Source organism: Gobio gobio (genome assembly GCF_949357685.1).
Source record: "Gobio gobio genome assembly, chromosome: 1".
Taxonomy (NCBI): Eukaryota; Metazoa; Chordata; class Actinopteri; order Cypriniformes; family Gobionidae; genus Gobio; species Gobio gobio.
Genome location: NC_137097.1, coordinates 39,280,317 through 39,295,470, shown reverse-complemented (window position 1 = coordinate 39,295,470; position 15,154 = coordinate 39,280,317). Strand labels below are relative to the sequence as shown.

At 38.5% G+C, this 15,154-nt stretch overlaps 1 protein-coding gene across 1 annotated transcript; it reads left to right on the top strand.

Moving 5' to 3' along the window:
• Nucleotides 1-302: 302 nt before the first annotated feature.
• tob1a (transducer of ERBB2, 1a) lies at nucleotides 303-3,887 on the top strand. Its single transcript, XM_079820826.1, has 2 exons — nucleotides 303-597; nucleotides 1,736-3,887. Exon 2 carries the CDS (start codon nucleotides 1,920-1,922, stop codon nucleotides 2,892-2,894), a length of 975 nt encoding a protein of 324 aa, XP_079676952.1. The 5' UTR covers nucleotides 303-597; nucleotides 1,736-1,919; the 3' UTR covers nucleotides 2,895-3,887.
• The last annotated feature ends 11,267 nt before the right edge of the window (nucleotides 3,888-15,154 follow it).

The window sequence follows — 15,154 nt, the reverse complement described above, 5'->3', positions numbered from 1 at the left end:
TGTCGCTTTAAAAGTCATGTTTGCGAAATATGAACATGGAAATGAAATACGATACCTCCATGAATAGCCTGTCTTTTTTGTGGTACTAGGTAACGCGTGACGTCAAGGAGCCGTTATGACGTGCTCAACGTAAGTCTATTAAATCTACCCCTTTTTTTGTTTGATTGTAAAATGAGCCAATGGGATTGAGGGGCGTCAGTGGAAGGGCCCGCCTCTCGCTCAAGCCTGACCAATCATATACGTGGATTCGATGTTCGTATTGTTGTGACCTTTGGAACCGCATCACCGCCCACCGCGTGCCCGTGGCGGAGGAAAACTATATATAGAGGCGGATGACAGCAGTAGGGGACGAAATTGTAAAACACCCAGATAGAGGGGGTGGAGATGAGCTTATTGGGAAGGTGAAACTGCAAATACCTTACAGAAAATTGGGAGCAAGACAAGACGAAGAAGAAGAAAAAAAACATTTCAAAAGTCTACCAACTGGAATACCTTTATGTTAACTTAATGTGAAGAAAGTATTTATATCTGAATTTTTCTATTTGCACTAGTTAAGGCTACTGCAAACTACTGAAAACCATCATTTTGTAAACTCAAGTAAGTGTTTCATTTATTGCATTGCTATGTTTCTGGTTTGTCCGGTTTTTTTAAGTGATCACTAACAGTATTGATCATTGCAAGAGCGTTGTCTGTTATATAGTTTAGTGAAACCTTAAGAGAATTTAAATGAAGGCAGCTTTGCTGCGTCAGTCGTGGGCTGTAGACTAAGCTGGGAGGGATTGCCAACTATGGCAAAACACCGTCTTACACCAGAAGATATACGATATTTACATAGAAATGCAAATGCACAAACGCCATAGAATATGATATAGGCTACATTTCAATTTGTCGGCATATCTAGTGCGAATGTCACAGAATATAGCATATGCTGCTGTCTTGTCTTTGATGTATACCTCGTATGATGCATTTCATGCATTAATGATAAAGCATATATCTGTTTTCAAACTGTACATTATGTCCCCGCTATCGCTTTACCCTGTGAACTGGGTGGGAGCGACGATACGATCTCTGACGTCTTGTACTCGCTTTAAATGTACAAACGAAACACAGTTTGCTTTTATATTTGGTTACCAAAGATTAATGTGAACATTTTTATTCGTTTGGTTTAAGATTCAAGCTCATTTATCCCCCTAATTCGCTTAATCGACGACCGTGTGTGCGCGTGCTGACTGGTTTATGTTTCTCCTCGTGACACGTTCAGGTTTAATTATTAAAGTCTCGCATTCTTCTGTCGGATTTGCTCACGACACCGTCAGTTTCACAAACATTTATGACATGCTAACGATAAAGTTCGATTATGACGACAGCAGTGGATTGGTTACACTTGTGCAGGGTCTAGTCAGGGCAAGTTACTTATTACATAACACTACCAGCTCCGCGAGTCCCAGTGCATCCTTCCTTTAATGGTAAACTGCAATTATAGGACTGCCTTTGTGATAATAAATAAATCTTGAATTTTACGTGTGTGGAAAATTCAACCGTAGCATTGAAATATGGTGTTAGGGATTGTTTGCGTGTGCATATGCAAAATCTAATCTGCGTGTGAGCCCATGAATGCGCAAGCTGTTTGTTCAAAACATTCAAGCTATTTCTTAAGATGTAACCATGTTCCAATGTATTTATTATTTTCAACCGGGGTTATTCATACTAGTTGTTTTTTTTTGCTTTCCTCTAGGAAGTGAATCAGCCGCTTGTAGACTGAGACGTTCCCTCTGCAACCAGCACTTTGTTTTGAAGCGTTTTCCCCCAAGTTTCTGTTTATTTGCCTGGCTCCAGCTGAGCCTTGCCCTCTGGTGGCTTACAACACAATACGAGAATTCAAACAGCCAACGGTGATACTCCAGGGCGGCGCAGCAGCTATGCAGCTTGAAATCCAAGTAGCACTCAACTTCATCATTTCATACTTGTACAATAAGCTGCCCAGGCGACGTGTCAACATCTTCGGCGAGGAGTTGGAGCGACAGCTGAAACAGAAATACGAGGGGCATTGGTACCCGGACAAGCCATACAAAGGGTCTGGATTCAGGTGTATACATGTCGGGGAGAAAGTGGACCCAGTTGTAGAGCAAGCAGCCAAAGAAAGTGGGTTGGACATTGAGGATGTCCGCAACAACCTGCCTCAGGACCTCAGTGTCTGGATCGATCCTTTTGAGGTGTCTTATCAGATTGGGGAGAAGGGACCCGTCAAGGTGCTCTATGTGGATGACAGTAATGAGAACGGACTGGAGTTGGACAAGGAGATCAAGAACAGCTTTAACCCAGAGGCTCAGGTCTTCATGCCCATTACTGAGCCTGTAGGCATGTCCCCCACCTCCAGTTCCCCGTCCCCGCCATTCGGCCAGTCGGCGGCGGTCAGCCCCACCTTCATGCGCCGTTCCACGCAACCATTAACCTTTACCACTGCCACCTTCGCCGCCACCAAGTTCGGCTCCACGAAAATGAAAAGCAATGGGCGGAATGCCAACAAGGTGGCCCGAAACTCCCCCACCAACCTGGGCCTGAATGTAAACAATCTCTTGAAGCAGAAAGTCATGTCCACATCGATGCATTCTCTCTACGGTGTCGGCTTGGGCGGTCAAGCGCAGAAGCCCTCTGCCCTGTCACCGAACGCCAAGGAGTTTGTGTTCCCCAATCTCCAGGGGCAGGGCAGCCCAAGTGCAATGTTCCCCGGGGAAACGTCCCTCAATCTCAGCCCTCTCCCGTTCAATAATGCCTTCGATGTGTTTGCAGCCTATGGGGGCCTTAATGAGAAGTCCCTCATGGACAGTCTGAATTTCAGCTTGAGCAACATGCAGTATTCTAACCAGCAATTCCAGCCAGTAATGGCCAACTAGAAAACGAGAATGCTACTAACGACCAGAGATATGTGACGGGAAACATGTTCACGTTTGGAAAAAAAAAAAAAAAAAAAAAAAAATGGGAAAAAGGAAAATCGAAAAGAAACACTTCAACTGTAAAGTCCCGGTGAATAAGTCAAAAACGATGGGCCCGAGGGTGATCAATGTTGTTCCCTTGAGTATTTTCATCATCCTTTTTACGATTAAGCTTGTTGTACAATCAAGCTTAGTTATCTAAACTCATATTGTTTTTTTTTTTTTTTTGTAAGTTGTTTTCTTTTGCCAACCAAGCACAAAATTATTTTTACTGACTGTTTTAAGATATCTTTATGAAGACGAAAACTACAAATCAAGGCCTCTAATAGTATTCAAGGTAGAGCTACACAGCCAATTTTCCAAGGATTGGCCTGAATGCTGAATGAGGGATTTCTTGGTCTTTTTTCTAACTGTATAATTAATTTAGTAGAAAGTTTGTAAAATATCAGAGTATATATTGTTTCTACGACATATTGCATTTATATCTTTTTACTACTCCAGTGATCTGTGATGGCTGCAGCAGCTTTTGTTATATTTTTTTTAATTGAAATTGTAAAATGAAATCCATCTTTAAAAACATCAACTATTCTAAAGATTGTGTACAGAATATTCCATTGTGTTGGGATTTAAAAAATATTTGCTTTTGGGGGGAGGGGGAAAGAGTAAAAACAAGAGTTGTATTTTCTGTTAAGAGTTCAAAGATTTTTGCTATACTATGGACAAAATGTAATCGTATATTAATTTTGTACCAACATTGTGCAATACTTGACAAAAAACAAATAGTATAACAAAGTATTTGGAGTCAGTGTCTTACATGTAAAGAGGGACTGATAGTTTATTAAGTTTGTATTAAAATGCTTGAAATGATACTCTTGGTCTTAAGCTTTTTCTTCATTTTATACGTTTACTTATTTTCTACCAACTGAATATTAAACTCTAAACTAGTCTACATTTATTTTCTATGTTTATGTCTGTTCGTTGGCACTGCTCAAGAAAATGTAAAAATCCATAAATGGGTTTCCATGATCTAAATAGCCATGACTCATATACAGTAGTGGAAGTGGTCAGATCAGCATTTATTCCTCTAGACACATCGTAAGTTACACTCCTCATTTACATTATTCACTTGTCAGATGCTTTTATACAAAGCAGTTTACAGTGAATTCAAGAGATGCATTTTATCAGTATATCTATTCCCTGGGAATCGAACTGTGACATTTGTGTTGCTAGCGTCATGCTCTTTCAGGAGAACAGAGGAGCTCTTAATGGAATTATTAGAGGTTTATATTTAAACAGGCTTTTCTCTTTTCTAGCAGGTTGTTACTAATAGCTGCCCCTAAACCACGAGCATTCGCTAAACCTCCATAAAGGGAACACCTAAACTTGACCAGGTTTGTTATGCAAAAACAAGCTTGTGTATTTTGTGTCTTTTGAATTTTTGCCATCTGCTCTGTTTTGGATTCTCCTGTAATGCTTTAGCAGAAATATGTAAAGGTCGAGATAAGTTTTGCAGTATCATTGTTGTTGCTGAGCCTCAGCTGTAAAAACAGGTGCTGCTGGATTCAGAACGAACTGCTGTTAGATTAATGTCAGCTAGCTGGTCTAAGCACGTAACGGCTCGTCTGATTCCAGTAAGCAACATGGATCTATATTTAGTGCTCTAATTAAGTTAGTCGATTGAGCAAAGTGAATGGAGGAAGGAATTTGCAGATGAGTTAACCCACAACCTCACTTTCGCCAGTATATTTTGTCACCCTCCCTTTCCCTGCATAATGTCGGTGTCTAATAGAGTGAGCACAGCTAAATGAACTATAAACACAGTGAGGCTCCCTGTGAAAAATCAGGACAAAACACAGCAGCACATTTATTTATGAATATTGCTTTCACAGGATGCGTATAACAAATGCTTCCTAAAAATATGATTGAAGCGATAGGATTACAAAACATTTTAGGACCTCATGTGATCGAATTGCTTGCGAATACCAAGTGTAAATGGCCTCTTGCTCTCACCTGTTTGTCAGAGCTACCACTTTATAGCCTCAAAATGCAGAATAAACAAGGGCGCTTCCCTGGTGTAATTGTCTAAGGGGAGGCAAGGAAAATAAAGGCCTCAGAGGGCATCTTCATTTGCCACTGTGTCTTGACGGTTGTGTGTAGGTGTCAAGCTTGGCAACTCCCTTTCAGTGCAGCTCTGAACTTTGCCAACTCAATGAGTCAGAGATGAGTTGCTGCACATTGAGACAGGTGCAGGCTTCAGGGTGGCAGCAGAAGATACCATTACGCGCGCTGTTTATCACTGAATGCTGCATCGGGGAGGAGGATGGCAACAGACTGGGAATACCTCAGCCTCTGTCCTTGAAGGAGGCGGAGGGCTGACAGGTTGTGGGGGATTAAACAGTGCATGGGGGTTGATGGGAAATGCAAGTGCTTAGTCACTGAAAGGGAACACATATATATATATGAAAAGTTTAACCCTTAAAAGCATGTTTTATTCATGCATTATTACATATTTGGGTCTTTAGTGACCCGGATATATATCTAACACGGATCTCTACTTGTCGCAATAAACTCTCCTGATATTAGAGTAACAATTACAGAAGAATAAAATAAAGCATATTTTGTTATCTTTTGGAGCTTGTAAGGGTTCAGTTTGAGCAGATGTTTTACACCATCATCACTGTCAGAGCTCATTTCCCAATACATTCAGCATCTGCCTCATATTCACCATCATCTCAAACATTCAAAATCAATATTTTGATCTCTGACAGCTGCTTCAGCAGATCCAGCATCAAGTGACAGTGACAGTAATATTTGATTGTGTTCAGTTCTTGTCTGCAGTAAATCTCTGAGCCATTTCAAGTTTTGCTGATGATTCTTCCTATTCTTTTGTTTTCTGCCTGCGGTAACTGTGAGTGAAATGTCACTTTATCATTGTGTTTCAGACATTGCCACCTTGTGGAATAAAGGTGAATTGCACTTATTCAGTCATCAAAGATTCAATTATTGTTGTGCAGAAAAAATATACTTACACTGTTTCACACTTTGGGTCGTTAACGACCCTATAATTGTTACCAAAAAATTAATGGGAAAACAGGCAGTCTTTTAAAATTGTATTTTTGTTTTTATTTTTATGTTGTTTATAATGAATTGATTGAGGAAGAGGTTGATGTCTAACTTAAAAAAATGAATGAGGAGGAGGGTAGTAAATGATGTCCCGGGTCACTAAAGACCCGAGGTATGCTCTTAAGGGCTAGGAGCATTTATGTATATAAAGAAATGTTTATGAAACAAGTCTCTTATTATGGTCACCAAGCCTGAATGTATTTGCTGGAAAATGAAAAAAATGAAAAATGATTATAATTTAAAATAATTATTTTCTATTTGAATATATATTGTAAAATATAATTTATTCCTGTGATGTCAAAGCTGTATTTTCAGCATCATTACTCCAGTCTTCAGTGTCACATGATCCTTCAGAAATCATTCTGAAGTGATTTGATGCTTAAGAAACATTTAATATTATTATCAATGATGAAAACAGTTGTGCTGCTTCATATTTTTGTGGAAACATTTTTTATGAAAAAGCTCAAGTTCAAGAACCGCATTTGAAATCTTTTGTAATATACAGTATACATGTCTTTACTGTTACTTTTGATCAATTTGCATCCTTGCTGAATAAAAGTAATTTTTTTTAAAACAAACTCTTACTGACCACAAACTTTTAAATGTAGTGTTACTAGATACTCAAATTATGAATAATACTATTCTATTTACTATTTAAACTAATACTATATGCTTTTGTATCGCAAAGCTAGACTAACAGCATATAAATTGTATTCTACTTTTTCTAGCCAGGAAGTGCCCACTTAGACAGGAAGAAACTGTCTGACCAACATGTAAAGCGACAAACTACTTTGTATCATTTTTACATGGGTGTAGCTATTTCTATAACAATGTGAATCCAAAATAGTTGTCAGATGTGCAATATTAGAAAGTGAATCCTTCCTTCCACAAGCTTTCTCTTTTAATAATTTACTTTAAAATACCTTTGCAACATCAAACTGGCCTGGTTTCAGTAATGCAGAGGCTCAGATATCAGCAGTATTCCTTCCTTTTTGTGACAGTGATACTGTGGCAGTGGCTGGTGTTGTGTGAAGACTTCTACTTATGTGGTGCAGATGGGAGACATTCCCAATACCACAGGAACGAAACACAGCACTGCTGCAACTAACTTGCTGACACATTATTTAAATTTTTTCAAAAGACTTTGACTTTAGGCCTCTCACAGGTTTACTTGCAAAGATTAGATTCACTGCTGTATTTAATTAATGAACCTCATTAGACTGACCAAATGTCCATTTCACGTTCAGACTTCTTTCTCCCTATACATTTTCCTTGTATGTCAGAATTTCATAGAAGTCGGAGTAGAAGAACAAAGAGGACATCTCATCACCCTATACACTTCATCAGCCAGGTTTCTTTGAAGCCTTTTGTGAAGTTTCTGACCTGTTGTCTTGCAACATGAGTGGGCAAAAATTGAGGAAACAGTCTCCATCCATCCATCCATCCATCCATCCGACCGACCGACTATCTATCTATCTATCTATCTATCTATCTATCTATCTATCTATCTATCTATCTATCTATCTATCTATCTATCTATCTATCTATCTATCTATCTATCTATCTATCTATCTATCTATCTATCTATCTATCTATCTATCTATCTATCTATCTATCTATCTATCTATCTATCTATCTATCTATCTATCTATCTATCTATCTATCACTTCAGTCAAGGGCGCAGGCTGATAGGTCCTTTACATGTAGTCTGCAAGTAATCACATCATTCCCGGATGGCACATGAATGGCCATGACAAGCTGATTGGTTGATCCTGCAGCCAATCAGATTGCTTGCTCAACATATAAACAGTTTGGTTCATTGTTTGCTGTAAGCTAGTCCTGCAGTTCCTCTGAAACCCTCCAACTCCCCCAGCTCCACCTGCCTACATCTGCTACAGGATCTAGTCTGCAAAGACCATATATATTAACATTTCCATTTCCATACATATATATTATAATTTGTTTTATTTATAAAATAATAATTTAAAATAATTTTCCTAATCAATCTAATGTGTGACAGTTTGGAAAATGCATTAAAATTTCTGATAAACATATATTATGAATGTATTTGTTATTTCTTTTCGTTTATTTTGAACAGACAAATTGCAAATTACAGTTGTTCCACCTAGCGGCATTTAGTCCCCTCTGGTACAGTAAAGCCTACTTTAGTGTATTAAGCACTAAGCAGTAAACAGAATGCATTGTTGCATAGGTCATAATTTTTTTGTAGGGCTGATAAAAAACAAAGGGTATTTGTCACAATCAGCTACAAGACTGAAAAGCATCTCTTGTGTTATAAAGTACAAAATAAATAGAATAATGAAAAATAAAACTTGTGCAATGATTAGTTTTCTTTTCGCGTTAGAGTTCATTAACATACTGTGACAATGCATCACAAAGTTCAATATTATGCTTCTTCAAGAAATAATGTACAGATGAGCGAGATGGAGAAAAAGAACCTACTTCTCCTTTCCATGAGAATACGGTGAGTGAAGCGGCACCTGAGGTTTCCCATTTCCAGGACATGCATATTTCATCACTGGACTGTAGTGAGACTTCAACGACACAAATCTGCACAATGCCAAAAGATCAACAGAAATGACTTGAAATACTCATCATTCAAAACTGTAAAGGGTCTATTTTTTATTTGTGTACACTCACAATAAAAACAAAACCTTGTGCTTTTGTAAAACCATTCCGTTTTCCTTTCCGTGCAGTTGTGGAGCGCGTCACAAAAATGAATCGTAACTCAGCGTATAGGCTACTAGCAAGCTCTTGCTTACCATCTGAACTCTTGTTTTGGTTTGGTGCATAGATCTCTCTTCTTCTTCTGTTCTTTTTCTTCTTGTGGTGGGTAGCAAACATTGTACTAACGCACTGGGCCCATTTTTTCCACAAAGTTTTGCTCATGCAAAGTTTTACTCATGTATTCCACAATATAAAAGATGATAGTAGTTGTCAGACAATTTTGAATTTATGTTGTGATAAAAAATACAGTGACATAAAGATAACAGTCAATTAGAAATATGAGTAAGAGTCAAAGGTCAAGCACTCATGGTTATTTGGGTGTAAAATCACACCCTAAATAGTTAAAAACAACTTTTAAAGATCTTTCCACAGTACTGGGTGTCATGCATCAAAGGGTTACAGTTTTTCTCCATTGGTTTGGCTCATTTCTTGAAACAGAAATGACATTCTCAAAACAACATGGACAAATCTCCAAACCAATTGGCAATTGTTCACAACAGAATAGCATTTCTCATTAATTTCATCAAATTGCAAATGTCTAAGTACATGTCTCAATGTCTCAGTACATTTTTGCAAATGATTAAGTACAGGTAGCCTACATTTAGCACAATTTCCAAGTGAATAGATCTTGTTGATCTAAACTGATTGTTTGAGTCTCAGTCTAATGGTCGTTCGCTCCAAAACGTATCAGCATCATTTCATTGTATAAGTCATCACATGAACAGTCTGTTCAATTGTCAAAATTAGTCAAGAAAAATAATACCATGAATACCATATATGAATCCCTTGGAACATTTGATAAATGTATTACAGTAGTTGGTGAAACTAGAACTTGACTAATGAAGGAGGACTTTCACACATCTCAGATGACCAATCAAAGAGTATGTTTAGTTACCTGACAGGTGCTGTCCATGACTGTGAATGCTGCCAAACATAAAGAGCTTGACCATACAGAACCAGTACAATTTCTGAACATGGAGGCACCTGGCCAAGTAAATGAACAAGGGAAACTGCCTGCTCAAGGAAGAGGAAGAGTGAGGATGAGAGGGGGAGCCCGTGGAGGAAGAGGGGTAGAGAGGGGAAGGGGGTAGGGAGGGGTAGAGAGGGGAAGAGAGGGGAAGGGGGGATGAGAGGGGTAGAGAGGGGAAGAGAGGGAAAGGGGGTAGAGAGGGGAAGAGAGGGGAAGGGGGGATGAGAGGGGTAGAGAGGGGAAGAGAGGGGAAGGGGAAGAGCGGGGTAGGAGGAGGTAGACCTGGAGTAGGATGTGGCCAAAGAAGACGGGGATCAAATTTATCAGATGCGATTCTACCCATGGGTTGACATTGAGAGAGGCTGGACCGAGACTTCAGCTCAACCTCAGCAGATATAAAAAACAAACCTTTGAAAATGCATGAATGAATCGAATGATTTTACAAATGTGGAGAGAAATAAATATTTTCATCAATATGCAGTACTGGTCTTGTCTGTACTGTTTGGTCAATATATTCATATACTTTACTCTAACAATATCTCTGAAAAAATCTAACCCAGATTATATCATTAGAAAAGTAGAAATTTTACAAGTGTTTACACTGAGATTGAGAACAGCAGCATGTGGATTGACAGGAAGGCGAGGACGGTAATTTTCATAGTTTTTTTGTTTGTGTTATATTACAGTATATTATGCTGTATACATTTTATTTTTACTCTGATGTATGGAAGTTACTTTATGTGTGTGAATGATAATGGTTACAATTTCCTTTGCAGTATGAGTGCAATGTGTGATGTCAAACCTTGGAGGCTACTCCTACCCTAAAATCCTATTTCTTTTTTTCAGTTTTATACACAATTGTATTCTGTTAGCTAGACAAAAAACAGTACAGTAACCATTGTCAATGAAGGACTGGGCTAAGACTGAAAGTTGGACATGAGGGATATTTCAATGGTCCTCTGCCATAGTGACAAAACATCTAAACATTTTGACTTGCAGTGCTTACACAATGCCAAAGGGACAAAGCATTTTGGGGGCACTGACTTTTTAAATGAGAAGGAAATTTTGTTTTGACACATGAGTGAAATGTTTTGGGAGAGGTTTGAGCTTTTGCAGGTGAACCATGGTGTTGTGCCGAACCATCCACGTTATTTTGGCAAAAGCACCAAGAGTGTTGAGAACGTCCGGTCTGTTTCAAGAAATGAGCCAAAGCAATTGAGAAGGTTCTTTGCCATTTTTGTGGCACCGACTATTTATATAGGAAAGAAATTTAGTTCTGAAGCATGAGTGAACAGTTTTGGGAGCGATATTAGCTTTTGCAAGTGAGCGAGTTGTGCTGAACTGTAAGACTGTTTTGCCGAATGATCTTACAATTTTGAGAATGTCATTTCTGTTTCAAGAAATGAGCCAAACCAATGGAGAAAAACTGTAATATTATATAAGGCAATATATTATTATAATTTACTGTTTTTTATCTATAATACAAAGCAAACATATTTTATCTATGCAAAATTGACCAATGATCTATAATTTAGTTTTGACTACTAACTATAGCGTATTATCTATAGGACAATGTAACGTTTATCTGTAAACCCAGATGACTTGTCCTTTGAGGCCTTGCTTCAACAGGTGACATTTTATACCAGCTTAAACATTAAACTACAAGATAAAACTACACCATCAATAGTCATATCTAGAATTAATTATTGTTTGTTTAATCTTTAACCAGTGTTTGATTTGCATGGATATTTTCACTGACTCTGTAATTTAGGTAATGTATAACCTCTTTTTACAAGCAATGTTTTACAATATATGAGATAATATGTTAAACAAATGTTAAACCAACAAAACACGTCATAACGCTTGTAATATTATCTTTAGCTGGAAGCCCGTGGCCGTGTTGGAGCTCGCTGAATGAACGTAGGAGGTTCTGAGCTGCTCGGCCTGTCGTGGGAGGTGTTGCATAACTGTGTGGAACAACATGTTAGTGGGGAAAGGATGGCACACTTCCCAAATGCAGTGACAGGTGATGCGCAGATTCCCCTGAACTAGCTGTGTGCTTATTCGTTCTTCAGAAATTTCTGTTTTTGTAATTACGCCAATTCCCGTAGGTGTCAATGGAGTTGAGCTGTTGAAACAGACTATGCTTTCTGTTGTTTTTCTCTGCTCAGACTCAGTATGATTCTCTTACACATGAGGCCATGGGTTCAAACAAAAAGTCTGAGTTTGTCTTTCAAGAAACACAGAGACTTGAAGAATCAGAAGTGGGTGGATGAGATGACCCATGCTCAGCTGCAATCTGCCGCTCGAAGAGCTTCATCACAGTGGTTCTTGGTTTGGACTATTAAAAATAAAGGTTTCAGAAGGGGGTTTTCTCAGTGATACCATAGAAGAACCATTTTTTGCTTCCATAAAGAACCTTCCAGTGAACAGTTCTGAACAGAACCATTTTGTTCTCAGTGTGAAGAACATTTGAATAATCTAAAGAACATTTTTCCATTTTAAAGAACCTTTTATTTTGCAATGGATTCCATGGATGTTAAAGGAACTATTGATGCCAATAAAGAACATTGATTTTAAGAGTGCAGAGAAAATGTTTAAATGTTCAGCCTAAATAATGATGAATAACTGTATTCATCGTTATTTAGGCTGAACATTAAAAAAAATTGTGTTTTGTGGTCTGATGTTGGGTTAGTTACCAACATTTGGATATGAGGCATCATTTATGTTGATCGTAGGTAATTTTATACGTCATGATCTGGGCTAATATTTAGTTAAAATCAATCAATGTTTGTGCTTATCTGAGGTCAATTATGATCTGGGGTCAGTTATAGTCTTTATTTGGCCTGATTTGGCATTAGTCATGATCATGGTTTAAGGTGTTTTCGCAGTGATACCATAAAATAACCATTTTTGGTTCCCTAAAGAACCTGCCAGTGAACAGTTCACAGCAACCTTTTTTTTTCTGAGTGTAAAGAACATTTGAATAATCAAAAGAACATGTTTACGTTTTAATCAAAATAACCCATTCCATGGATTCTTAATGGAACCATCAATGCCATTAAAGAACCTCAATTTTTTAAAGAATGTAGAGTTGATTTGTATGAAGCACTGCTCACACAAAAGACACTTTCAGATCAGCCTAGCCTAATAACTCTATAAATGCATGGATTCCTAGCAGAAAATTCGCCCATGAAATTTCGACAAAGCAACTGTAAGTGTGACTGCAATTTTAGGCTGATATGGCATCAGTTAATTATGATGGTTTTGGCAGCTCTAGGGACAGTTGGTATCTAATGATGTTTCAGGGATGGGCAATTTTGGTCCAGGAGAGCCACTGTCCTGCAGAGTTTAGCTCCAACCCTAATCAAACACACTTGAACAAGCTAATGAATGTAATCAGGATCACTAGAAACTACAGACAGAGTTTTTACCAGGGTTGGACCTAAGTCGCAAGGGAAGTAGAAAATTGTAAGCCAATTATAATTGTAATTTTTAAAAAGAACTGTCCTGCTTTGGTCTTTGAGGGAAAGTTGATTGTTTTCACAAATTCTACTTTGAAAAGTAAAAAGCCAATTGGAGTCAGATCATAAGAGTTTGTAAGTTCACAAACCCCAAATCATGTGGTTTTCTTCTCTCAAATTCTGTTAATGATGGTCCTAGTGAGAAAACGAGTGCAAGAGAGTGAGAAGAGAGATAGAGAGAAGGGATGTAAGGTTGGGTGTCACTTTGCCTCATTACCAAGTGTGACAGAATGTGTATGACAGGATGTGTAAGTGTCAATGTATGTTCTGTGTTTTAATGTGTGTGGCGGGATAGTTGTGGAAAATGAGTATGCTTGTCTAGTTAAAACGTGCCTATGAATGAAACTGCTTATGCAAGCAACTTGCTAAGTATTCTAAGTGTGCAATATAGTATGCTGTCCTGTCCATCTTCAACTTAGCACATGCCACCTTTATTTGACTGCATTTAAATAGCTAAATTTGCAGTGTGAGGTTTTGGTGCCGACACCGTTAGTTTCTCTGATTGGAGGCATTTTCTAATAGGATTTTTATTAGTATCTGGTGTGATTTACTGGCTGCGGTCCATAGCTTGGCTTCTGTCGACGTCAGCACTCAGGACTGCCAGTTTTAGCAGGGGAGGGTGTAAACACAGGCTGCTCTCAGCGAGATGAACAGAGGAACGGCCAAACCACAACACTGAACCTACATTCACAACTAGAGCACTCTGTAGCCCTCCAGGGAGCTCCTGTAGGTTTAATTATGCGGGCTGGTAGAACCTGTTCACTGCACAGGTGGGAGAAATGTTATTTTGAGCCGTTAGGTTATGCAATGTAAAATTCAAGAATAATTAGTGAGAAAAACTCTGGCTCATGGTGAAGCAGAGGTTTGTGTGTGAAAGATAATAATAAACCAAGATTAAAATGTTTTTTTTTCCAAGGTACTGCTCCAAAAGCAGCTAAAACCACATTATGATGACAGATAGGTTCTTGTGATTTATAGATAGTTCTAAATTGCCATTTATCTTGTTGTATAGGACAAACAGTTGAGATATTAAAGAGTTTTTTCCCCTTTCTTATGGGCAGCTGATGCGCTAAGCATAATTCATTCAGAAAGCAAAGCTTCAGGGAGTGTTTAAACAATGATTCACATGCTCATGTGATTCATGTGTTTGTATGATTTATATGAGCCATGTGGAAAAGAGACTCCAGTTAAGATGTAACTATTGAGAGAAAAGAGGAAGTTTACACCGCTCTTGGGTTAAATTAACTGTGTTGGGAACTCTATTATGGAAGGGTACAGTTGATTCATTCCCGCCACTCAATACTCTACCATTGAGTGCTATTTTGCCCAGAGCCACAAACGACCTTTTTCTTAATAAGGTCAGAAATAACCTCTATTGCCCACGTCCAACTCAGGCCTTGACCCAACCAGACAGGCCATTCCCTAAGATAGAACACACAAATCATACCTCTGTCAGCCGTCAAATACAGCCTGTGAGTATAAATAGCTATGGATTGGATTCTCATCTCTTATCTCTGCTATAGCCAAAGACACGTCAGTGAACCGCAAATCACAGCCATGTCCTCCTACAAACCCAGCTCTCCCGGCCGCTCTAACCATCTGTGTGTGTGTGTGTGTGTGTGTGTGTGTGTATACCAGAGGTGGGAGTAAGTCACACATGTGCAAATCACAAGTAAGTCTCAAGTCTTACCCTTCAAGTCTCAAGCAAGTCAAGTCACTGCTTTATGTCAAGCAATTCAAGTCAAGTCGTATCGTGGGTCTAGCAAGTCACTGGCAAGTCATACAAATGTTTGATGATTTAACTGAATTGATATATTAAAATAAGTTAAAACTACAGTAGTTATGGACTATGAGAG